The sequence below is a fragment of the Ctenopharyngodon idella genome, chromosome 17, assembly GCF_019924925.1.
Source record: "Ctenopharyngodon idella isolate HZGC_01 chromosome 17, HZGC01, whole genome shotgun sequence".
In the NCBI taxonomy this organism is placed as follows: Eukaryota; Metazoa; Chordata; class Actinopteri; order Cypriniformes; family Xenocyprididae; genus Ctenopharyngodon; species Ctenopharyngodon idella.
The window spans coordinates 11,003,472-11,030,715 of NC_067236.1; the positions used below are offsets into that span (position 1 = coordinate 11,003,472).

The 27,244-nt window shown below is 37.7% G+C and overlaps 1 protein-coding gene across 4 annotated transcripts; it reads right to left on the reverse strand.

Annotated features, from left to right (window-relative positions):
- Nucleotides 1–3: 3 nt before the first annotated feature.
- On the reverse strand, nucleotides 4–26,645 carry heatr5a (HEAT repeat containing 5a). 4 transcript variants are annotated; one of them, XM_051868616.1, is made up of 38 exons: nucleotides 26,480–26,645; nucleotides 25,701–25,794; nucleotides 24,801–25,000; nucleotides 24,340–24,551; nucleotides 24,115–24,223; nucleotides 22,284–22,433; nucleotides 21,291–21,462; nucleotides 20,886–21,043; nucleotides 20,336–20,585; nucleotides 20,089–20,244; nucleotides 19,337–19,587; nucleotides 18,163–18,274; nucleotides 17,863–18,015; nucleotides 17,541–17,640; nucleotides 17,277–17,386; nucleotides 15,690–15,853; nucleotides 15,403–15,566; nucleotides 13,801–13,906; nucleotides 13,502–13,692; nucleotides 13,262–13,421; nucleotides 12,939–13,128; nucleotides 12,677–12,846; nucleotides 11,973–11,999; nucleotides 10,825–10,969; nucleotides 9,662–9,841; nucleotides 9,002–9,238; nucleotides 8,685–8,863; nucleotides 6,625–6,693; nucleotides 6,109–6,288; nucleotides 5,691–5,913; nucleotides 4,926–5,165; nucleotides 4,575–4,702; nucleotides 4,142–4,289; nucleotides 3,791–4,063; nucleotides 3,275–3,499; nucleotides 3,043–3,194; nucleotides 1,969–2,179; nucleotides 4–1,768 (listed from the first exon to the last, which is right to left on the reverse strand). In XM_051868616.1, the coding sequence occupies exons 3-38, from the start codon at nucleotides 24,924–24,926 to the stop codon at nucleotides 1,467–1,469; spliced, it is 6,123 nt and encodes a 2,040-aa protein (XP_051724576.1). In that variant the 5' UTR covers nucleotides 24,927–25,000; nucleotides 25,701–25,794; nucleotides 26,480–26,645; the 3' UTR covers nucleotides 4–1,466. The 4 variants fall into 4 exon arrangements, with proteins under 4 accessions (XP_051724576.1, XP_051724577.1, XP_051724575.1 ...); XM_051868617.1 differs by having other exon boundaries at nucleotides 25,701–25,869; XM_051868615.1 differs by lacking the exon at nucleotides 25,701–25,794.
- Nucleotides 26,646–27,244: the final 599 nt, after the last annotated feature.

The window sequence follows — 27,244 nt, forward strand, 5'->3', positions numbered from 1 at the left end:
CTCTTGAAGCAAAACTAGATTTTATTCTCCCAGTATAATCAGAAAATAAATGTTAAGTTTGCCCTATTAATTAATCTGTACAATTTACAACATACAAAATGGAACGGTTAAAAATGCATAATTGTACTTGATCATCAATGCTTCTAGCAGAAAACAGCACCTGTCTATACAAACTGGCAAAAATGGCAAAAAACAATGGTCCTTTATTTGCTGAAGCGCTTCCATTTGCATCGTAAACTTGTTTGTAGTGTGTTTTAGTAGTAAATATTATTTTGCTGCTTGTTTAATATTTTTTGCTGACTTAAGATCAATCTATTATCTATATTTCCTGTCAGATGTACGAAATAATTAAGTGTTGAGATAAAGTGACACCAACAGATTTGCATGCATAATTAGAATATAGAAAAAAAACTATGGTTAAGAACCATCTTGAACACATGAAAGCCCATTTTCACCACATAAGATAAAAAAAAAACAAGCTTTGGTTAATTAATTATGAGATACTAAGTCATAATTATTAGAGTTTTTTTTTTATCTCATGACACTATCAATTATGAGATATAAAGTCGACATTGCCAAAAAGTAAAAAAAAATATGATAAAAAGTCAGTGACAGTCAAAAATAAATATGAGATAAAAAGTTAATTATGACAAGTCAATTATTATTAACTTAGTATTTCAGACTCATAATGATAACTTTTTATATATAATTATGATTTGGTTATACATAATTATGACTTGGTATGCCATAATTTTGAGGTTTTACCTCATGTTTATCACTTTTTATGTAATTATGATTGATCAGAGGCAGAGCATCAGTTTTTTACTTATGTGGCGGAACAGAGCTTCTACATGAACAGACTACAGCTGTATTAAAAGTATCAGTGCAGTGATGCAAGTATCTGTAATGCTTTATCATAAATACATTCACATGTGAAACTCTCTCTATATGCCATTTAAAATAATTGACAATGCGCTAAAATTGTATATGTAGAGTCACCAGACAACTAAGCACTAGCAGTGCAGCTGGTCTTGCACCAGGTTTAGTTGTGAGAATTTTTTGAGAAATTAATGATTTGCATTCTTTGTACAGACACAATAATAAAACACTTATCATGCTATGCATAACAGAGTTAAAGAAAATCATTCAAGCTTGTTGGTAAGTTAACCATTAACTAAAAAAAAGTTTATATAAATGGAAGCTTTGAAAGTATATATAAATGGAAAAATTCACTCCCATAGTTCAGCTGTTCACCTGTGAAACACACTTTCCCTTGCTTTTTTCTTGAGTAAATATGTATTAAGTTCCTCACAGAGGTTAATGCAGTTTTGAAACTGACTACAATTATTAAACGAAACAAATTTTAAACTGATTTATCTTTAAAAACACTATCGATTAAAACAGCACATCAAGATTCACTCAGTCATTCAAATCATAATACTCGTATCATAACCATTAAGGAGGATTCACAGGAAATTGATCTTCAGTTGAATGCTGGGCGTGTTTTTGCTAATGACCCGAGGTGCTTGTGCCTTAGTGTTTACGCTCTCCTGGTTGCCCTTGACGGCTGCCTCGAGCCTGGCTTTCATGTGTGGGGCGGAGGCCATCAGCGCTTTGAAAACAGCCGAGTTCTGGGGGCCGATGCGCATGAGGTCTCTTAAGGCGGACTCGTGCAGTGAGCGAGAGGCCGCCGGAGCTGATGCCAAAGCATTTTCATCTAGCAGGAGAGAGATGAGGATGGGCAGCAGCACAGCCACCAGCTGGGGACCTGCATGAACAAAACAAATACTGACTCATCTTGGTACCCTAACAACAACAAGTCACATTCTAAACAACACCGTAACATTTTGAAAACAGTAACATTAAAAACAAATTTACAGCCAACGAATTCTCATTGTTTGTTGGTGATATCATAACTTACTGTTTGTGAATGAAAACAAAAGTTCAAAAACATTTTCAGTCACTTACGGTTAGTTTCGTCAGCAGCAAACACTAGTGCTTCTAGGGCTCGGATTGCATCTTGCACAGCCTGTAGCTCTGCTGGGCCTTGAGGACGACTCTTTTCAACTTCCTCCAGCTGTGACACCAGACGGCCACCCAAAGCCAGAATAAATGGCCTGGCTATCGGCTCTGGGCCTTGAAATAAAGATACTAGCAACTGATAACTCCTGCTCAGGACCTAAAGTAGAAATAGAAGATAGAATAGAAGAGAAGGTTAATAAATACACTTTTTTTCCCCCTATAGGAATTCTCCACAAATTGTAGCAAAGCTCCTTATTTAAAGGGTTAGTTCACCCAAAAATGAAAATTCTGTCATTAATTAGTCACCCTCATGTCGTTCCAAACCCGTAAAACCTTCGTTCATCTTCAGAACACAAATTAAGATATTTTTGATGAAATCAGCGAGCTATCTGGCCTTCAATAGACTGCAACACAACGACCACTTTCAAAGCCCAGAAAGGTAGTAAAGACATCGTTAAAATAGTCCATGTGACTACAGTGGTTCAACCTTAATGTTATGAAGCGATGAGAATAATTTTTGTGCACAAAAAACAAACAAAAATAACTTTATTCAATAATTTCTTCTCTTCCATGTCAGTCTCCTACGCAGTTGACATTGTACACACAGTGCAGGACTTCTGGGTTCTATGTCAGAATGCCGGCTCAAAAGAAACTGTTAAATAAAGTCGTTATTTTTGTTTGTTTTTTTGTGCACAAAAAGTATTCTCGTCACTTCATAACATTAAGGTTATAGTCATGTAGGCTATTTTAACAATGTCTTTACTACCTTTCTGGGCTTTGAAAGTCGTTGTTGTGTTGCAGTCTATTGTTGGCCAGATCGCTCATGGATTTTTATCAAAAATATCTTAATTTGTGTTCCGAAGAAAGGTCTTACGGGTTTGGAGCGACATGAGGGTGAGTAATTAATGACAGTATTTTCATTTTTGGGTGAACTAACCATTTAAGCAGCCAGATGTACATTCCCATTCAAAACTTTGGAGTTATACTAAATTAGCTTTCTAATCAGCCCTCTTCACTCACCACGGGGTCCTTGGACTCCAGACTGGCTCTGAATGTCTGGATGCAGCGTGACTGCAGTGGCTCCACAGTGGTCACCTCAGCACTGGCGTACAGCAGGAAGATGGTGAGGGATGTCAACATGGTAACCTCATCTACTCCAGGCTCCGTTTTATCTGTCCAAAACAATACATGAAGAATCTGAGAATGTTCCTCAAATTATTTCTCAAACATGTTTAAAACATGAGAGAATTACCTGTACTCCAAGACTCCAAGAGTGTGTGCAGTGCACTTTGCAACAGTTCAGTCCAGGCCCCACGACTCTTCTCAGCTCTGCTCATGGGAGAGGTGAGAACAGTGCGCAAGGCCTGTAGGATGCCTGGTACCAGCTGTCCACTCTCAGCTCCAACAGAGCCCTTCACCGCCTCTCTCAACACCCCAAGCAGCAGATAGAGCACTGTGGGCAGCACTGACACACTGCCTGCAGAGGGAAGAATATAACAAATGTCACAAAATTTTCATTTATGGTATCAAATCTAATTTCTGTTAAACTAACATGACACATTTCATCTTAAAGTATGTCAAAATGTTTGAAGAACAACAAAAACAAAAAAAAAATTTTTTTGTGACCTTGTGATGGAGCAAGAAAAAATGTGGGAATCCTAAACTGAATAAACAAAATGAAAAGTGGACTAAAATGAAGTGGGCAGGAGGATGATTTTATCATAATCTGAAAGCTCTAATAGCCGCAGTAATTCCCTGGATCTCTTACCCTCCGGTGAACAGATGGAGGGCAGTTCTGAGAGGATGGCCAGAGCAGATGTGACGAGCCTACAGTCAGTGTTGCTGAGAGAGCAGGTCTGTCCTCCCCGCCCCGTGGGGCTGCCAGCCAGCTTAGGGCTGAGCTGCGGAAGCTTCCTCACAAGCGTGCAGAGACACAGCTCCAGTGCTCCAAACACAAGAGACTGTCCCGGCACCAAGCCGCCAGTGTCCCGCCCCTCACCAAACTCAGGAACAGTTTCCTTCTCTGCTGCACCATCATCGACTGACCAAATACAGAAAAGACAGATGAATTTAGAGGGTTATTTAAGCAATACAGACTGTTTTCTTTTTTTAGACTCACCCTCCGCACTGTGGCGTTTCTCTTTGACATGCTCCTGAGCAGCACAAACAATCTGGCGCACGAGTTCCAGCACAGCCAGCTGAATGCTGGGAGATTCCCGAGTGACTATGAGCCTATGCAGAACGCTGAGCAGCTCCACACTCAAAGCCTATAGAGAGAACATCATAGACTTGTCAGGAACCCAGAGTGACAAACAACAAAGACAAATATTAGGCAAACATGCAAACTCCTTCTTCGTTAATTGATATGGAATTATATAAATAAAAATATTGATACAAGGACCTGAAGTACTGAAGCAATATTATAGGAAAAATAACCAAACTAAACAAAAAGAAACAATTATGGGAAAAACAAGTGCATTCTTTGTCTCATATAGTGCAAAAATGATTTAGTAGTGAATGGTAGTAGTAGTATACCCTAAATTGTAGAATACCTGATCATTGCCCACTTTGGAACAGGGCCAAGGCACCTCCAATAAGGCCTGCAGAGCCTGAAGACATGAATTGATGGTTTCCAATTGTTCTCCAGAGTGAGGAGAGCACAAAAACTCCACGCTGATTCCTAAAGGGAAGATTTCAGTGAATGAAAAAGCATTAAACAAGACTAAAAATAAATATGTTTAATCTTTCAGAATCAGGTGAAATCCTATAATATCGCAAAAATGGTCCTTATAATTAGCACACGTCGAATGACTAGAGCAGAATTCAATGCTCTGAATGACTAAAATCTAGCGAATGAACTACATCCACTTAATGAAACAGGAAGTATTAACTGAGCTCTGTACCCAAGATGAGGTGGAGGCGGTCAGTGCTGATGTCCTCTGGGGATTTGACATTGCTTAGTGAGGTGGACTGGCCCATGGAGGTGGGTGTGACTGGCCTGGAGAGGTTGGCGGGCCCCTCGTCCACCATGATGAATCCAGTGCTGTTTAGCCAGAGTGCAGTAGCGTGGAGAATGGTAGCCCAGGCACTGTAATAATGTGGACGGGCCTGTTCCACCGTCTCTGCAGTGTAAAATGAACCACCTGACAAAAAAAAGATGCATGTTAAAACACGTACAGTAGCTTTAAACAAGATAATAACAGGAATTAATTAATCAAATTACATTCACTCCACTACTACAATTTTTTTGGTTCAATGGTGATTATTTTGAGTACACTGAATTATTATTGGAAAAATTACACTACCATTTAAAAATTTGGGTTTACTAATATTAATTTTTCAAATTAATCTTTTAGTCAGCAAAAATGCATTAAATTGATAGAAAGTGACGGTAAAAAAAATGACAAAAAATTTCTATTTCAAATAAATGCTGTTCTTTCGAACTTTCTATTTATCACAGAATCCTGAATTAAAAAAAAAAAAAAATTAGCAGCACAACTGTTTTAAACATTAATAATAATATGAAATGTTTTTTTTTTTCAAATATCTGGATCCACTAGAGGCACATAATTTGGACATTGTTTTTCATGACTATAAATTAAATTACTAGATCTGCTTATTTTCCATCAGGTAGGTGTGTAATTGAGAATTGGAGTATGAGTAGTGACCTGTGATGGGGAGTTGACTAGAGTATTGTGGGGGCAGAGTGAGCAGGGCATGGTCCTGGAGGGCAGCCAGCCACAGGCGGCTCAGGGTTGCTAGATCAGTCTGAACCAGTTTGAGCAAACCAGCCCCTGCTGGACCTGCAGTTCCAGCCTCCTCACTCTGCTGCTGAAGATGGCTGTCTGGACTGTCCCTCTGCCTGGAGCCCTGCACCGCTGTGATATACACCTTAGAGACACATATTTACTCAGATACAGGTTAGATTATAGATTTCTGCTTTTTTAAATTACAGATACACCAAGGAATAAAAAGTGTAGCAGAATCTCTATTTATGTACCATAATACCACCCATCCCTGGAGTCAAATAATGGCTAGACGTAGAGGTGAAACTGCTTTAATAGTTGTTAAGATTGTATTCATTACCTCTGCCCAGGCTTTGAGCACGGCCAGTGTCTCCATGGTGAAGGTACTCTCATTATAGACCTGACTGGGAACGTCTCTCCCCACCTGAACTTTGGCGAGAGAGGAAGCCAGAAGCTGATGTACCCTTCTCAGGTCACGCAGGTCGCTGATGACCCCACTGCCGATCCATGCACTGCAAACCTGAATGGCAACAAAGGATCATGTCAGAACTCAACACTGGAGCAGATTTCAACAGCAGCAGTGACCCGCCAGACTCAGGGAAGAAATTAGGTCAAGCAAACCCAAGTGAACTCGAAAAGCAAGTTCAAAAGGTTAAAAACACTGTAAAAGATTGTTTTGGGAGTTTTGACACTACAAAATGAACATACATACTCAATTTGACAATGACTATATTGTTTACTTTACACAATGTGTTACATGGCATTCAAATTAACAAGTGTGCCAGTAAAAACAAAGAAAAACAGAAATAAGAGCTTCATTATAGATAATGATGCTGAAATTCTTTAAGCAGCACACCTGGCAGGCTTTGGCAGTCACATTTGGAGGGGCATCCACATGGAAGGCAGGTCTGAGCGCAGCTCCAACCTACAACACCAAACAATGTTTAGTCCATAATAAACCAACACAGTTAAAAGTTTGGGAGGTTTCTCATAACCTTGAAGCTCCTTTGATCTAAACATTTATGCTTGAATAAGTTTTGTAGATAAGTTGTGCCTATGTATAGACGTCTTTAATCCCCAGATCTCCATTTCATAGATGGAAAACTGTGGAAGATAATAATAATAATCTTTCCAAAACTTTTACTTAAATGCAGATGTGGACAAATATGAGAAATGTGATCAAAGATGACTGTTAGATTTTTGTTAATTTTATGAATTAAAGATCAAAAGGATAAACGATGCAGATTTATTTTTAGTCATCTTTGATCATATTTATCAAGGGTACCAACAATTTTGTCCACGTCTGTATACGCATTAAATTAAATGCAAAATCAATACAAATTTAAACATTAAAAACATTATCCACTCTGTTTGTACATACATTATTGTTCAAAATTTTGGGGTCAATAATTTTTTTTTAAATGAACACTTTTTGTCCACAAGTTAAATTTGTCAAAAAAAAAAAAAAAAAAAAAAAAAAAAATTAAAATAACTGCTAATTGATCCAATAACTGCTGTTCTTCTTTTTTTGAACTTTGAAGAAAAAAAATAAATGAAATAAAATCACAGTTTTCATAAAAATATTAAACAGCACAACAATTTTAAACATTGTTAATAATAAGAAAATTTATATTATGTACGGAACTGATGCCCTACAACCTGAGTAAGCTTATTAAACTTTAGTGTAGAATATTGTAGCACAAGGTACTCAAGAGGTTTCACGTCACTGTTTGAAACTAGGGCCTCCTGCTAAGCCCACAGCTAACCTAATTCAGTGTAAGCGATACGGCCCTCACATGCGTGCACACACATATGCACACGCACTCAGTAACAAGAGACTGATGAACGAGCTCAGGTACTACTTGGGGGGTTCTAAGAATAACAACTGAGAGCTTTACTGTACATCTCTGAACATACAGTTCAAATCACCAAGCATCCTGTAGTCTAGCAGGCAGTCTTTAAAAATTATAAACAACTAGTGATGCAAAAGCCAAAAGTTTTCAAAATGCTTGGCCACAAACCTGAAATCGAAAAAGCATAATTTTAATGAGCCTTAGTTTGAAATAACCTCATTTAATAAAAATAATTTAATTAATAATTAATAATTTAATATATTATATATATATATATATATATATATATATATAAAATGTTAGACATGACAGCTTTGTAGACATCAACACTACTTTTTCCTTTATGTCAAGGTTTCTGTTGACATTTTCCATCGACTTCCTCCTTAAGTTCAAAACAGAAATGGAATTTTTGGCAATTTCAGCCAAAAAAAAAGCATTTAGGAAATATTATTCGCTAATAAGTATGGTTATACCACACTCAGATAGGCATACAGTATGCATGTTACTGGCCATTGTTTTAATCTACTCACATCAAATTCATAATACATTTTTTATGGACATACTAGATATTACACGGCACCACATACACTGCCGTCACGTTCTTCTCACCATCTGGATGCAGATACAGAGCAGAGACTGCGTTGTGTTGACAGAGTAGCGATTTGGAGAAGTGAAAACACATTAATGAAGTTGTGTGAACAACACACGGCATCCATGTACGTCCAAGCACATGCGCACATTGGTCAAAGCAGTAATAATGTTATTAAGGTATTTACATGTCTGTTTATTGCGATTAAAATCAACGTACAACACCTAGTTTAATGCGATTATGGTTACTACGATTATGAGCTTAAATCACATTCATTTGATCGAAGTATTGCGTTTACATGAGGTCAAGTTTAATCGCAATATTGCCAAGATCCCATTATAGTCGCTTTATGAGGGTGCATGTAAATGCACTCACTGTTATTGTTTCAGACAAGCAATGTTTTTTTTCAACACCCTTCTGGGCATATAATAGTGTGCAAAGTTGATTTTAAGACTGAGACTGGATAGTGCTCACATTGGCTTGATACTGTTCCAGAATGACATGCCCAGGAAACTCAGGCTCTGGCACATTGGAGAATTTACGGATAATGACCAGCAGTGTTTGTAAACCAGCCAGTCGAAGCTGATCGCTGTGGTCTGTGGCTGCCATGAAAGCCATGCGGATGAGGTCCGCCAAGTGGAGAACTAGGAAATCTACGAGACAGAAGGGGTGCATTTAATAAGAGCATTAAAAGTATATAAATCACCCCAGAAGATGGCACTAACATCCAGTTAATTCACTGAAAACATCACAGTATACAGAGTTACACTAAAGCAATACTAGCATCTAACCTGTGGACTCATGTAAACGTTGCTCTTGAGCGAGTGCCATGTTGAAGTGAGCCGGGTCTCCGTTCTCACACTGCGCTATTATACGACACACACACTCCATGGAAAATACCCGAGTGGACCAGCGCAGGTTGTTGAAGGGGCCGCTGGACTCAGACTTTGCGTGGAATGCAGAGGAGTCGTCATACCGATCTCCATCCTCCTCCTGCTGTGTTTCTACAGAGGCAGCTGCAGCTGAGTCTAAGGAGTGATAAGACCATGAAAAGCTACATACTCGATGTATCTTTTTAAATACTAACAAACACAAGGATAAAAACAAAAGGAATTGTACACAAAGAGAAATTTTATGAAAAAAAAAAAAACTTTTAAGCCAATCTCAAGGCCATTTCAACTGTCAGGTGGGTTGTACTTTGCATTAAAAATATTTAATAACTAGTGCATTTTGCTTATGTTCACATAAATGCACTTTTCTCAGAGACTAAAGCAAATTCATATCACATTTGATTTGAATTGTTTTGGTGTATAATTTCATCTGTGATTTACATTATTCACATCAAGAACAGGCTAAACACATCTTTAACTCAAGATACAAGAGATAAAGAGTCCTGAGATTAAAAATTAAGATAATCTTATTCTCATCGAGGAGCCGAGATCGCAACCCACCTGCAGAGGCAGAGAGCACGTCTTTGCAGAGTTTCAGCCAGTGGGCCAGTTTACTCTCAGCAGCCGAACTCATCATGTGGACTAGCGTCTCCTGAATGTCTTGGCACAGTTGTGGGTCAGACTCCCTGTCCAGCAGACTGAACAAAGCTCCCTCCAATCCCACCTCCTTAATAGTGACATCTGCAGGACAGACAATAATCATTTCATATATAGCCCACCCTATGACATATTTTAATTCTATTTTTAATTTTATTCTATTATACATTTAATTCTATTCTATTTTAATGCATTTTAAAATGTCATTTATTCCTGTGTAGCAAAGCTGAATTTTCAGCAGCCATTAAGGCCTGTTCACACCAAAATCGAAAAATATAATGATAAGCATATTAGCGCCCACACCAATGCACGATAATGTTCTGATCATTATAAGCACATATTGCAATTTTTTCACCTGCCACTTTAAATGCTCAAGTCTGTAGAATGGACCGGATGGATTCTGATTGTCTGTCAATGTTTTTATCATTTATCAGCTAGAAAAAATCATTCTGAAAGTGATTCCAACTATATTGTTCCTCTGTGTCATTATAGTTGCGGTGTGGTTCATCCTATTCTCAAAGAATTAGCATAATTATCAAAACTTTATCATCGTTATCGTTATAGTTATCATCCTTGGTGTGAACAGCTCTTTCATCCAGCCTACAGTCACATGTCAGTGTAACATTTCTTATTATTATCAATGTTAAAAATAGCTGTGATGCTAAATATTTTTGAGGAAACTATGGTACATTTTTTTTTTTTTTTCAAGATTCTTTAATGAATAGAAAGTTAAAAAGATCAGCATCTATTTAAAAATAGAAATCTTTAACAACATTATAAATGTCTTTACTGTTACTTTTGATCAATTAAATGCATTGTTGATAAATAAAAGTATAAATTTTTATTAAAAAAAATCTTTTGTAATAATATACAAATATAAAAATGGCAGCGTATTCAGATGATTAAATCACCAAAGTATCCAAGGATCAAGGAAAAATTCTAGGCCCCAAACTAATCTATGAATAACTGCAGTCAAACCTACCTCAAAATGCAGAGTACAGTAAAATAAACAGCAGAGACCTGCTGAGATGATACTATGTTCTGCAGTGGGGGCGTTGCTGACTCACCCAGTTGTGAGTTGTCTCTGCGTGGCAGCTCTTTAACCAGAGCGACTGCGTGCTCCGATACTTCCACTGCCTCCCTCTGAGCCAACTGCCTCAGGCAGGCCACAACCGCCCGCCTCAGAGACAGGTACGAACTGCACAGGTTTATCTGTACATGCACAAAAGGCATGCATGAGATATAACGTTACATTTTATCATTAGTATGGTCATAATGATGGCTAGTGAATCTAGTGAGATCATTAGAAATAAATTAACAAAACTGAAATATTAGAGCTGGAAAAAAAAAAAAAAAAAAAAAATTAAAAAAAATTAATATATAAACATAAAATAATACATTTTATAAATAAATATACAAAATAAAACAAAAATGAAGTTAAAGGTTTAAATCCTTTGGTTATATGGCATACCTCTATGAGTTATAATATATATCGATATAAATAGAGCGCACTTTAAATGTGATGAACACTTCATCACATTTTGCACAATATAACCAGACAAAAGTGCAAAAAATGCTTCAGCAGACAGCTGCGGCCACATCAAAGTTAGTCCTGTTACGTCACAATGATCCCATAGAAACAATGTTTTAGTGTAGAGAAAGCCAGAGGGAGAGGAGAAAGGGACAGCAGGGCTACTGTCAAGGCTTGTTTTGAGCTTTAAATGATGTGACAAGTGAGCTGTTTGTGAAGAATAGGACCATAAATCAAACCATCTAAAAATAGAGCATGTAGAACAAAGCATGTTTTTACTAATTACTGTCTAATATTGTCTAAAAGTGTGTGTGGCTGTGTGAAGACAAGAGAGAGAGCGATGGACTGAAGCTCTCACAGTAATAAAGCTAATAGCTTGAATTGGCATAAGGCCACAGCTGTGATTGTGAATGTCATGTGCACTGTGTGGGTGGTCAGTGTTAGAAGCCTTTACAGAAAAGACCAAGCCAAGCAAATCTAATCCTTGGCATTAACCCTGCAGTTAGAGGCAGTGACACTGTCTGCTCATGCTCAAAACCAGATCCTGAGTTAGTTTCACACTGGGAAATGAGAGGAGGACAAGAGAGCGTAATTATAGAGAAAGACGCAAGTAAAGGAATATGAGGTGCAAACAAAGGAAAGAGCATAAAGTGGCCTGACAGCAGAGAGCTAGACAAAACCTACCAACAGAGAATAATCCAATAAGATCTCCTGTACGAGGGAACAGAAAACAGCACTGTCACTACAGATGAGGACAGAGCCAGGCCCGTGTACACTCGCCTCTATTTAAAATTACATTCTATATATATATATATATATATATATATATATATATATATATATAGCGATTAATCGCATCCAGAATAAAAGGTTTTTGTAATATATGTGTGTACTGTGTATATATACTTTGTACAATACACACACATGCATGTACATATTTAAGAAAAATATATTATATATATTTACACTTACATATACACTTCAACCCTAGATAAACAATGTAATAACTAAACATGACATTTTATTGCACATAAAAATATGACTATATGTCCTTAGTTATGTGCATAATTAATTGGTAGTCTCATAACAAAATATCTATTTCATTTTATTTTATGAAAATGTCTTTTTTCCCATCTCAGAACCTACTTTATTTCTCTCCTGACTTAACCCAAGCTGGTTGGGGAAGAAGAAAAAAAAAAAAAAGAAAAGAAAAAAAACCTAATAATATTATAGCCTAACATTTCACAATTTAAACAAATTCTGTTCAGTTCAACATTATTTTGTTTGCTGTGTGTAATTTATCAGAAATCTGTTATGTAGTATTGTAAAAGCAGTTAGATGTCAGTTGTTCAGTATGATCGTGTGTGTTAAGTGCATTGATCACGTACGCAGAGGCTGGGCACCAGGCTGGCAAGATTGACAAAGCGAGGCGCAAACATGTGAAGCTGCTGGAGGCAGGAGATGGCCTGAGCCTGGACCAGACAGTCCTGACTGTCCTGCATCACAGCACAGCCCACCAAACACGAGGTCCTCACCGCACATACACCTGCACCCTCACCTGGGGACAGTTTACATAACCAGAGAGTCTGTTAAGGTCACACCTGCATGATGACAATGTGTGAGTGTTTATGGGTAAATAAGTGACTGCACCTTGCAGATCCGGCCCCATGGAGGTGATGAGGGCGTTAAGGCAGTGACCCAGGCTTTGCTGCACCTCCACGTGTGTGTGTGGTGTTGAGAGGAGCAATCGTAGCACCAGAGTGAAGCTGGCCTCCAGGTGACTGTGGTATAGAGGCCCTGCTTGATCCACCACCATGGACAGAGCGTGGAGAGCCCACATCTGCACACATATAATTCACTGAAAGATTCCTAACAACCCTTTTAATAAGAAAGCATACCATCGGAGTCCTGATTAGATTTCCTGTTTTCAAATATGGAGTATAAACAGTCATGTGGTCAGGTGGCATGTGTACCTGCACTTCAGGTGAGGTGCTGTCTTGGGACAGGGTGAAGAGGACCCCAACGCAGGCACTGATGTATTGAGGGGAACTAATCCCACTCAGGTAACGGTACACAGCCCCGAGGGCCAAAGCATGACCTGTGCGTGTGATGGCATCCCTTGCAGTCTTCAGTCTGAAAAAACCGTTTACATTCATTTCAGATAGTTAAATCTATATTCTTCTTTTTTTACAATGATCTTGGCATAAACTCACTTGTCAAAGCTCATTAGAGTGATGGAAATGGTTAAGCTGGGGTCATTAAGAACTTGCACCAGCCTGGCTAAACCCTCCGAAGCCATGCAGCGCAACAGAGGATTTGAGCCCTCTAGCGCTCCCAATAGGAGAGACAGTGCTGGTCTTTGAACCTCTTCTGGCCCCAATTCCCTCCGACTTGATGCCAAACACTACATAACAGAAAAGAAAGGAGGGGGAGAGAGAAACAAAGCTGCTTTATATGGTGTTTTTTATGGCACTGGTTTTAAATTGAATATAGTCTTTAAAATGCTTCTTACCTTCAAAGTGCAGCAAAAAGCAGCAGCTACATGGATATGAACTGTCTGTTGCCGGACTCCTTTAAGCTGTCGCACAAACTCACAGAACTGGTCCAGGATCTGAGCCCTGAGACAGTAAATACAGCTAATATTGTACTGTAACAGCTACTGTAATAGCTTATTTTGACAAGGGATGCATAACATGCGTGTACCATATCAGTTATCAGACAATATTACAAATTTTATTTGGGCCAACATATTCAATATTGAATTGTTAATGCTTATTTTCACTATTATTACATTTAGATTAAGTGAAGATGGCAAATGTAAAATTAAACTACAACACTAATAATACTATTAATAAGACTGTTAAACATTCTCAGAATAAATATCCATACTGTGCATTATAATGTTGTGATGCCTACATTTTGCACTGATGTAAGGCTTATTCATTTTTATGTATAATCATCCACAAAGGCCAACATTTAAAGAAAATAAACAAGTGAAAATAAAATTTGGTTTATACAAACCATATGGCAATGCCTTTTTTAAATAAGAGAATTCAAATCAATTTAATGAAGTATTTAATTGACGTGATAATCCGAAAAAGGATACAATGTGGTTTATAAAATATAATTTTTTTTTTTTTTCACTGAAAATCCATCAAAATATTATTGTAAAGTTGTGATACTGATGTTGTTACCATGATAAAATCATACTGTGATATAATATTTTAGTCATACATTTATCCACTGTATTTCAAAATATTATCAGTTAAGTAAAGTTTATATTTCCCAGCTTAAACGCAAGAGTTTGGAACCAAAGGCTGCTGTTCTCTAAAAATGCTCTTGAACACTTAAGCAGAGCTTCTGGGAAAACTGTAAACATCCCAATTCTAAAGATGTGCTGTCTTTGTTCTGCTTCTAAAGAAAAAACAACAACCCCAAAAAAACCAAAACATTAAATAAATAATCTAGACAAGCTGGTAGTGGGATGAAAGATGCATTGCAGGAGGACCGATGGCCCCATATGATCAGTATAATATCCTCTCCACTGCTTTGTTTAATAATGCATTGCACACGGGCAGAACAGCCCCCAATTATGCAAATACATGCAGATGTCTGGATGAAAATTTGGCTATGCTGCATAAGAAAGTGCTTCAAAAAGCCTCTGGATCTCATTAAGGTCACATCCCACAATTTGCTTTCAGTAACAGTAACTTCTAACAATCTGAATATCTTTAAATAGTTTAAATGGTTAACAATAGTATATCCACATTCCAGTCAATGTAACATAAATAAAAATATTTAAATAATTTATACAGTGACATGTGTCATTAGTAAAAGAGTTGAGCAAAGCAATTTAGTAATAAATATCCAATTTTATCTGAGAATTCACTATTCTGTGTTACCTGTTCATTTGAAACATTACAAAGTGTATTGTTTGCATAAAGGTCTTATTAATAAAGGTCCTGAATGAACTGAAGTGTTTGGCAACATCATTGAGACCCTTTCAAATGAACTAAATTAAAAGTACTCAAACCAAACAGCAACAGCATACAAATGAATGACCATGTCAATCAAGCAGCCCTGGATGGGGTCTCTGTGGTGATGGTGGACATACCTCTGCTGGATGCCCAGGTGGGGGAAAATCACTCCAAACAGCTGGACAGCTGCTGCCGTCAGAGCGGAGGCTGGAGGGAGGGGGGTAGGAATCTCCTGGGCTTTCTCAAAGATGGTAAATGGGTCGTATTCTAACGTCCCACCTCCTGAACCACCTCCATGAAGCTTTAAACAGACAGGCAATACAATGAAATTAAACATGCACTGCGCTGTAACTAGGGAATCAATCAATGACATTGATTGCTCATTAACAAAGCTATTTGCTAGATGATTAGACTGTGGTCTGACCTGTTCCTCTATGTAGTGCTGATCCATATCCTGCAGTCCAGGGCCCAGCAGTGCCAGGTCTTGGCTGTAGCACAGGGAGGGCATCAGGTTCAGCTCAGCACATGCTGTGATTTCTGGCCCGGTCAGATCATTCAGCAGCTGCTTCAGCACTATGCCAAAGCTCTCTGAGCCAACACAACCAAACCATAAAAAACAAATAAATACATATTTGGGCAATTAAATTGTCCAATTTCCATATGCGATTTTAGGATATGAAAAAAAAAAAAAAACCCAGAGAATCCTAAACAGCTCTCTTATATTTCAGCATGATAAAAATTACTTTTAAATGTTATTTTAGCCAGCCATTCTCACAAACAAAACCCGTCAGGGTGATCCGGGCTTATCTATCAATTTATCCACCTTATTCCTGACTAGCCTACTGCGTTTCGAATTATGAGTTGCACTTCCGGTTTGGGGAGCTCCCATTTAAAAAGACTGAAACGAATCATTTCAAATCATAAGGTTGCCCTACAAATAAAGCTTATCCATCAGTTTGACTGAATGAGATGTCAATTTTTCTTTCATGTTTTATTTTCAAACATCACGAGAATAACGTAACACTTGGTATTTTAACATAACATGTTATAATAAGAATATCTATGGCAAGAGCTCTTTTCAGTCGCTGCTTTCTATCCTCATTATTTTCTTTTGTCCCTTTAAAAAATGTCAACATATACTGCACATTTGAGTTCTGTTCTCCCGATATTATTTACGATATATCCCATTAATAATTCACTGGAATGCAGGAAGAATCTCTCGTTTTTCTCCTCAAAGCCTCACATCTCTTACCAGGTTTGTTTTCACAAGTAAATACAATTTATTATCTGTAAAAATGATGGAAATCACGTTGAAATAGTATCACGCAATGCTAAAGTTCATGAACATTTTTTATTAAGGCAACATATATTACATAATACAGATATATATCACTATAGTTATATTTAACCCATCCGTTATTGCTGTGGAAAGAATCGCGCTTTTTCATGGTCTGTTAAAAGTACCTTGTTGATGCTTTTACACTTTTTAATGTCCTTTTAATGTTCATTGGTTGAAGGGTGAGTAGAATAATGTCATTTCATTGTACCCACTTTAAAAACATATTATTGTGTTCATAGAGCGAGCCTTTCACTGACTGTTTACAGCTTAACGGAAGTTACACCCCTAATTCACACAAAGCGTCATGGGCGTAGGAATAAGGTGGATACTCTAGTTCTGTATGTTCTTGAATAAAGATCACAGTTATTCAGGGGGAAAAAGAATTATGACCTCAGCTGACATCTTTTTTCCTTTATGTTTTTAGCAAAAAATCGAACTTCATTATTTTAATTAAGGTAAATTTTCCAGATTAATGTACATTATCATACTTACCAAAATAATAAATGGACATGTGACTTATTTTATTTTGTGAAGAGGATTGTTACGAGAGACACAAGAACTTGACCAATCAGAATCAAGTTTTCCAGAACATGTAATACGCCATGTAATAAAAAAATATAACATATGAAACATCAGCACATGATGAAGTTTATCATTTTAGATTGTGCTTACCTTCATATGTTTTAGGTTGTAGCAATGCGAGGATCTCATACACTCTCAATCTAAAGACAGTGGCTGCATTTTTGACCTGGTTTCCATAGGATTTAATGATAGCTGGCAGCCTAAAAAGAGGTGAAAGGTACTCAATTGTTATGTCATAAATATTTGTCTATCAACATCCTGTCGACATTACACCTGCATTCTGCAGTCTTCTTTAAAAAGGTATTTATAGCTAAATGTTGCCGTTTTCATTTTAAGCAACCAAGATCCACTCACTGAGTGAGAAGGGCCACCGCACAGGACAAGAGAGGAAGCAAACGACTGATAACATCATCGGTGAGAAGGTCTTTGCAGTGCACCACCAGACTCTTCATTGCTACAGGAGAGATGACACAAGCTATGAAGATCAGATATCCTGACAATTGTTTATTTCTATCTGCAGTCAATGGCAAAGAACTTCCAACAAAGTTTTTTTTACTGTTATGTCAAGGGAACAGATCAGCAGATGGGTTGGTGGATGAGAAAAAGAGTTTATTTTAACTGAGAGAAAAGGAGAGACATGAGTGAGAAGACTGTAAGATTCATAAAAGACCCTCACCGCACAGTACTCCTGCACGTCCCTCCAAGGTCACCTGCCAGGTGAAAGAGTCTCCACGCCGCAGCTCGTTCTCCGCATCCTTTACAGACAGCGGGAAGGCACATTTCCATAGCAACAGCAATCGAGGCAAGTGATGCTCCATTACAGTGGGACCTTGAATGAAAATATCAGAAAGAACAAAAAGGATGTTAAAAACTCAAACAGAAAATAAACTTCTCTCAAATCAGCTGTTACGATATAGGCAGATCTTGTCTATGTGGGCATACTGAAGGTCATAAAACCAGTATATTTATTTCATACCCAGTGTCGAGAGGGCACTGAGCAGCAGCCAGCCTCCTTGAGTGCGTTGGATGGAGATTCTGCTGTTCTGAGCTGCAGAGCGCAGCAGATCTTCCGCCAAGGTCATCACCACCTGCAACCAGTGCATCAGAATCAGTGAGTCTTGATCATATATGAAAAATAATATCCAGATATGATCCCAATAACATGTACAGTGCATTTAAAAAAAATATATGTACACATAAAGCCATGGGTCTTTTGTAAAGAAATGAAAAAGAAAAAAGAAGAGTAAAAACATTCTTTACAAGCATCACTATTTTTCTTTTCTTGTGAATTTCAAGTGATGGAATAAAGTTTTTTTTTCTTAAAGGGACAGTTCACCCTAAAATAAAAACATCCTCATTTCAATTCTAACCTGTATGAAAACAAAAGATGATATTGGAACAGCAAGAAGGTGAGTAAATGACAGAATTTTGGGGTTTTGGATTTAAAGGGTTAGTTCACCCAAAAAAATGAAAATTCTGTCATCATTTACTCACCCTCAAGTTGTCCCAAACCTGTATGAATTTCTTTCTTCTGGTAAACACAAAAGAAGAATATGGGTAACCAAACAATTGATAGAACCCATTGACTTCCATAGTATGGAAAAAAAAAATACTATTGAAGTCAAAAGGGACAATAAACTGTTTGGTTACCAACATTCTTCAAAATATCTTCTTTTGTGTTCAGCAGAAGAAAGAAATTCATACAGGTTTGGAACAACTTGAGAGTGAGTAAATGATGACAGAATTTTCATTTTTGGGTGAACTATCCCTTTAACTTTATGTGGGATGCAATTCCCACAGCTGCCTAAAGTAAGCAATTTTGGAGCAACCTAAACTTCCTAATTTCTTAATGTTCAGGCAGAAACTTGATGAGCTCAGCTTCATTAAAATGAGCAGTGATGCAGTGTGGAAACTACCAAAGGGAGTCTAGACAGTTATCCGGCGCCTGGCTGAAAACTGCAGAAATGCCTACTAGCAAGCAAGAGCACAGACTCAGTGATTACAGTGATCTGAAACACTGTCAGTATGAACAACCCTTAAGCAAACCTTGTGATATAGCATTAACAGAACCAAAAACATTTTTAAAAAATCATGAACAAACTCTCTGTGTGCTTTAAAAAGGAGGCATAGGACACAAATCTCATTCATACCTTGCCCTTAGAGTGTGATATTCCTAGTGGACAAAGCTGTACTGCTCCCAGCAGAGCTGCGATAGCAGCACTGTACCCTGCCACAGCCTCAGGGCATGACTTTAGGGCATTCAGCCTCTCTGCACAGCGGTCTAGCAACACCGCCACCTGTGCAGGCATCCCTACGGCAACACACCGCAGGCACCAGGCAGCGGCCAAACGAGCAGATGCGCTGGGGTGAAGAAGAACAGAGATCACGGTGTCCAACATTCCTGTCAGAAAAAAAACAAAGAAACTATTGAACTCAGTTTTAGTAAAGTTCAAGGCATCACAGATGCCAATCTGAGCTCTTTCTGAAATTGTTATAAAAAGCTGGTGTCTCTAAAGCAGGATGGATGTGTTAAATATACTGCTGTAGGCACTTTTTCTGCTCAATCCTTCATCCTAGCCATACTATGACATATCCATTAAAGAGCAAACACACACAATCCAGAAATACAGCTATACACACAATCTTTAAAAACATATTCCTGTCAGACAGTTTGATCCTTAGTACGGTGACTCAAATTCCAGTATATGACCATCACAATGAATTACAACATTAGGAGCAGGATATTGTCCATACCTGCTAAATTGACAAAAATATTATATCTAAGAATTTGTTTTGTTTTTTCTGTCTTCACATTTTAAATATTTGAGCATTTTGTTTTCCATAGAGTAGAAAAGTTTTGATGGGTTGCACAGAGTTTGTTGGTCAATTATGCATGACAAACCTATGCTGGTATCCTGCAGCAGTGGGGCGGCAGTGGAGCTCAGGTCCTGTAGCAGACTGCCCAGCTCTAGGAGGGTGCACACCAGGATATGCTGACTAGCTGCAACATCCGCAGGGCTCACACGTGCCTCCATGTTCCCCTCATGAAGAGCTGCATCTGATAGTAACACAGGGTACATTTAAGACATTACAACTCAATATCCAATCCAATGTGACCTAAATATTTGCCCCTTGGCCTAGTCTCTTACCAACAACCCTCTTCTGTTTGCTGATCATTTGACAGATCTCCTTGGCAGCTGCGATTTGGGCCTTCTCCCCTAGCAAAGTACTAAGAGTGGCCCGCAGTATGAAGGAAACGCAGCAGCGGCAGGAGATAGCGTCTGTCGGGTATTGTGTCGCCTTTGTGTGAGATACCCACTCCATGAGAAGAGAAAGAAGACAGGAGAAGTGCGTCTCCAGCCACGCACCACCCAGAATGGACACAAACACCACGCATGTCTGTTTAAGAGAGAGAACAAGTATTATTCGTGTTAAATTCATATACTAAAATGGATTAAAAAAATAATAATAATAATAATAATAAAGTAAAACTAAATAAATTAATAAAAAAATGTATGCAGATTAACTTTTTGTGAATTTCTGCATAATGAATAATTGACACATAAATAAAGGGAAAACACTTCTGTTTTTCTGAACATTCATTTGTTTTTTGGTACCCTAGAAATAAAGCCAGTCATGCTGTGACTCAAAGCACAAACATTCTGATCACAGGGGAAGGACTGTAGGAGGGTTAGCGACCTGTGTGATGCCCACGCGCACGTCTCTGCTGACTGAGCTGGTCCCTTTCAACATGTCTCCACTGGCCCGCAGGAAGCCGGCTCCACCCCGCAGGAAACCAGAACTCAGCAGCTCCATCACCTCCTCCAGGGAATTGCGCTTGGAGCCTGGCCTTGGAGCTGCGAGCAGAGCCACGGGAACAGAGGAGGAAGCATGAACAAAAGAGAAGCGTGAGAGAGAGTGAGGGAATAAGTGATAGAACAGATGGAGAGGAAAGATGAGTGTTACATTTGGAGAAAAGTTAAGCAGTATGTGGGAGACAGAGGAGAGAAGGGAAGGTCATGATTTTCACGATCTCCGTGGGCAGATGCTCAGTTCAGTGTCCTCTGAGGATGTTACTGACATTACTGAATAAAATCCACTCACCTATGGCCTGTCTGGGCTCCAGTGCCGATGCTAATAAAGTGCCAAGCAGTTTTGAGATGCTGACTCGGACATCATAGTTTGAGCCCTCGAAGGCACGGAAACAAAGAGTGGCCACATTCTCCAGCTCTGAGGACCACAGGAAAACAGCCTCTCGCTGGAGCTCCAAAAGACACTACCAAAATAAATAAATAAATAAATGATTCACTTCACAACTTGATAGTATTTCTGAGCAGACTAGGACAAAAACTGAAACCAAAACTTAAACTGCCCAAAACATTAAAGTTATTATCATAGAAATTAACTTTTATTAGTAAAGCAATATTAGTCCAGTGGAATTAGATTTTTTTTAACCTTTATGATGCAATTTTTTCTAACCACATAAAACACCCGACATCCTGTCCATTTACAGTACAAGCAATATTTAAAACCTATAAGTGTGTAACAGACTATAAAATAGCAATATAATGAAACATATCAGATGTTAAGATGGGAATAAAAGTGAAGAACCATCATTTTTACCATCATGTTTTAAACATTCAGGGCATTTTTGTCAATTTTCATCACTACCAAAACATACCACACTCCAGAAGACAAATACCAACAACAACAAAAAAAAGATAATAATTATGATAATAATAACTTGTTAGTGATTCTGGGCAGATTAGGACAAAAACTGAAATCAAAACTTAGCCTTTGTTTGGAATAACTGAACAAATTCTATTAATATTATCATATTTTTTATTAAATGGAAGTTTAAATTAACACAATAACATCTAGGATCCATATTTTTATATATATATATAGATAAAGCAGGGTAATAATAATATTAGAAACTGAATTATGGTTGATATAAACATCTTAACAATACATAAAGAACAAACTGTATATTTTCCTTCAGTCAACTTTGATCAAGACTTTTTTCTGGAAATAAGTAACAGTTTTTGTCAAACGGACATGATTAGTAACTGAGGCATGTGGTTGAGTGTTCAGTACCTTTGCGGCAGCACAGCGCACAGCCATGGAGCGGTCAGTGAGACATGTGCGGGCAGCTTTATAGATGTCTCTGTGACAGGATACGGCACTCACACCTAAACCCTTCAGAATCCTCTCAATACACAACATGATCTCACAGCGGCCCTGAGACTGGACACAAATACAATATCATAAGTAATATCTCTCTTTCACATTTTTCTATATAAAACACCCAAAGAACAATCATAGAAATTAAACTAGGTTTCTAGGTGGTTTCTTACAGGGCCAAGTTAAAAGCACCCACCCATGGGTCTCTGATATTCTGGTTCCCAGATATGACTCGAATTAGGGGTCGACCGATATGTGTTTTTCAGGGCAGATGCCGATACCGATTATTACAGATCGAGTAGACCGATAACCGATATTTTGAACCGATATATATGTCTGGTGTAAAAATTAAGAATAACAAAGGCTCTGACAAAAACTTTCTTTAAATGCTTTTAAACATATCTTTAATTCTGAGAACTGTTAATAATATTATTAATAATGATCCAATATAAAATAACTCTACATATCCTTAACTGTATAAATTAATGTATAACTGTATAGATTAATCCTTAATAAAGATTTTCTTTTGTTGTTTGATTGTGACAGGCAAACAACATTGGTACAAAACAAAAAAAGGCGATTACATGCGTTTGAAATAAGCAAAAGTAATTCAAGATAACGGTGCACAATGAAGTTTAATACTTAAGATTATGGGTTTATTCAAATCTTTCACCTTTAGTATGAGCAACAGTAATGACTGCCTCAGAAACACCATTAAATATACACTACCATTCAAACGTTTGGAATCAATCATTTTTTTTAACAATAAATTAATACTTTTAATCAGCATGGATGCATTAAATTGATCAAAAGTGTCTTTTAAATAAATGCTTTTCTTTTGAACTTTCTATTTATCAAAGAATACTGAAAAAAACTATCACAGTTTCCACTAAAATATTAAGCAAAACAACTGTTTTTAACAGTGACAATAATAAATGTTTCTTGAGCACTAAATCAGCATATTATAATGATTTCTAAATGATCATGTGACTGAAGTAATGTCTGCTGAATATTCAGCTTTGAAATCACAGGAATAAATTACATTTTAAAATAGATTAAACTTGAAAACTGTTATTTTAAAATGTATTACTGTAGTTTTGATCAAAAAATGCAGCCTTGGTGAGCTTAAGAGACTTCTTTCAAAAACACCGAAGTCAGCATGAAATGATAGTCTTCTCAATTGTGAAAGTGAAGTGTCTTCTCGAACAAGAAAAGAATGTAGGGCGGGCATTGATTTTGTTCATCAGGAATTGATTGGATGGTTGTGATTTGCTATCTCATGTGATTTCACAGGAAGCCCAACCTTCACGCCAGTGCAAACGTCACCAGAGAAGAGATGCTTTTCAAAGGGGAGTTATTTTGATTAAAGATTAAGAGGGCACATGAATTTGAAGAAAAAAAAAGGGCGTGCACAGATAAATCAGTTGTAATAAACCATGCAATATTCCATAAAAAAAAAAAAAAGAAGAATCGGCCATTTTGATGTCATGGTGACTAAAAAATTCTCACCAACCCCAACAACTTTTGAGTGGTAGTGTAGTTCATTCTCACTGACAAGTCCTAAGCATTCTGTTATGGTCAAACTAAAAATAATGTGCCTGTGATGATTCAAAACAACCTAAATAACCAGTTTGGTCTTCAAACTATTGGTCAAAGGAAAGCTTTATTTTTTGCAGTCAAGTACAGTCACATCTTTGTGTTTGGTTGAACTGTAAATCACGTACTGCTGTGCAGCCACACGTACCTCTGCGCTCTTCATGGCTTTCAGAAGGTTTGCCACGGTCTCTTTAAATGAGTTGATGAGTAGTCGACCCAGCTGCTCATACAGCGCACCCAAACAGGCCACAGCTGCCCTATAGGGAGAAATAAGTAAGCGGACTGGCAGAGAATCAAACAGAAGCCCATCTGCGGTGCAGGCTGTGGGGAGTGCGTGATGCATGCGTGTAGGGTACAGATTTATGACACTCACAGTCGTGTAGGCAGGAAGCTGGGCGAGTCATCCTTGCTGCGGATGATGTCATTGCAGCGGTCCACGGTGAGGCTGGACATGAGAGAGTCACCCACTCTGTACACCAACGCCAGACACTGCGCCAGCAGCAAGCGTGTCGGAGGGCCCGGGGAACTCGTCAGTACCGTGGTCAGCTGCTCCACTAGGCGCTTCTGGTTCTGCTTTACATCAGCCTGCCACGCAAATACACACCAACATATTGTTTAGTTGAGCGCCACTCTTTAATTGCAGTTTCTTACTGGTGAAGTGCCAAGAAACAGATAGACACATCACTAGTCCATTTCAGGCTGAGAGACAGCCGGTGGAAAGGCAGACAAATAATCAGAAAGTCTGTTCAGAAAGGCTTGCTTGTGTTTGAGAGAGAGACAGACAGAAGCGTTTCTTCTCAAACAGAGAGCTTATTGTCAGCGGCCTCAACTCACCCGGTCTGTAGCAGGGAGTAGTTTCTTGAGGAAACGCAGCCACTCAAAGACAAACTCGGCCCTCTGGGGCTCCTGTAGCTGACTGCAGGCTTCCTCGTTCAACAGTAAACTATGAGCCTGCTCCATTTTTCTGTCTCTCTAACTTTTCACCTTAGACCCCAAATGCAGTGCCCCTCACCTTCTGGACACCTCAATTCACCCTGAAAAAAAACAAACAAACAGACATTTAAGCAAAGGGTTTTCAAACTGGAAGTGCTAAGGAGTCTGTGGAAAGGTTTACAGAAAAATAGTGTAAAAAAATGTAACAATAAATAAATAATGAAAGTAAGATAAAACATATAATTATTTAAATAACAAATAAATAAAATTATCAATATAAATAAATAATAATATTAAGATATTGTTGCTTTGGCCACTAACTATCATTAACATTTATTTTACATCAAGTAAAAGCATATTTTTCATAGTTAACTATAATAACCCTGTACAGTGCTATAGTGAGTAGAAACTAAATACTTTCCAAAAAAAATATTTTACACATCGTTACAATTTTTTTTTTTTTTTTACAGTATAGGTTGGGTCTTTAAAAAAATAACAATATATGGCTGACTTTTAAATTTTAATGGGGGTCCCTCACACAAGGATGATCATATTTGGGGGTCCATGGCATCTAAAGCTTTGAAAAAACACGTTATCTATAACAGATTTACCAAAGATGTTGTAATTAGAAACTGATGCAATTAATATGACTCTGCATATCTGTATTTCCTGATAAGGGCTTTGCTAAATGTCCTGTTTCATAACGTTCTTCTGCATTTAATTTATATGCAGAAAGGTCTGTTTTCATTCCAGTTTGTAAAGGGTTTATTATACATGGCACATCCCTAAATTCAAAAGTACCTTGTAAACTTATACGTCAGCTGTGAATTATGCATTACGTCCACTGCGTCTGTGCAGTCTGGAGAGAAACCAGCAGACCATGCAACTAAAATGACTAAGAAAGAAAACCTTAAATGAATTTCAATTTGTAAACCAGATGAAGTTGGGTGGGATGCAGACATCAAAAAGCCTGTCAGGGGAACAAAAAGGGTGGGATAGTGAAATTATTTTAGGTTTGCTGGGTTTGTCTATAATGAGTCAGACTGGATGGAGACCTCTTACTTTTCCTACAGATTTATTAAACTGCAGTAGAATTTATGTGAATTTGGTTCGTGTCATTGTTAATTAAATCTGCTTATCATTAGAAATCTGATGAATATTAAAACGTGTAATGTTTTTTATGCTACCATATTAACCTGTAGCTTTTTGTAAAATCCAACTCTGTTTAAGTACTAGATAAATAAATAAAAACATATATTTTCATAAATAAGTCTTTATAGTGTGTGATGTAGAACAGATGATAACTCCAGGCTAAATAAACAGGACCTCTGGCTAACCCGATTTGCTGCCAACTTCACACAAATAGTTATCCTCTAACATTTATTTTTAACCAAAGATACGTCACAAACTAAAACGGATATGTAGCTGTCAGTGATGTTAGGTATTGTTTAGGTATTTTAGCCTAACGCTAGCTTATATCCAATGCTAACCAATTCTCTTACATGCTAGCGGCATAAATCTTCAAAAGCAGCGATTTACTGTTTTTAAAATGAAAATATCACAAAGAAAATGTGTATTACCTGCTAAATCCATCAACTGTATTGTCAGGGGGACGATAGTGAGAGAGGTATATCCCTGTTGAAGTCGACTGTTTGTGTGTAATTCCTCAAAAGACATCTGCTTGCATGAAAGTGCGAGTCAAACTGTGAAGCGAAGCCACGTTAAAGCGAACACGAACGTGACTGACCGCTAGAGGGACAAACACACTACTGCCGTTATTCAAACTGTCTAAAAACAACATTGCTGTCATCCTAGACTACATTTTTGGCTATTATAGCTGCCTACCTAGAATACGCATATGTTTATTATATCATAACTGCCTACCTGTACACCTTTTTTTTTTTTTTTTAATATATGTATTATACTATACCTGTTTAGCTTTTTTAGCCATTATATAGCCTCCTACCTACACAGCTTTTATGGTCTACCTATATAGACAGGATCTTGCAATACAGGACTCCAAAACAAACCATTACCTTGAGCGTTGTTGCTTTATATGCAAAAAGATTAGTCAATCTCAAGAGGTCATTTACATGGAGACCTTAAAAGTACAGTAGCAAAATAGCTTTTTTAAATTAATTCTAAAGGTCAGAGAGAGGGCAGAACAAGATTATGTAAAACTTCATTATGTAACCCTTTTAGGTGCAAGAAATAAGTGTACTTCAGGGAGAAAAAGAAAAAAAACTATAAAAGGTGTTAATTGTTAATATCCTTATTTCTAAAGCAGCAGTAAACTAAAAACAACAAAAAAACAATAGGAACATTTTACAAAAATGTATAAAGGA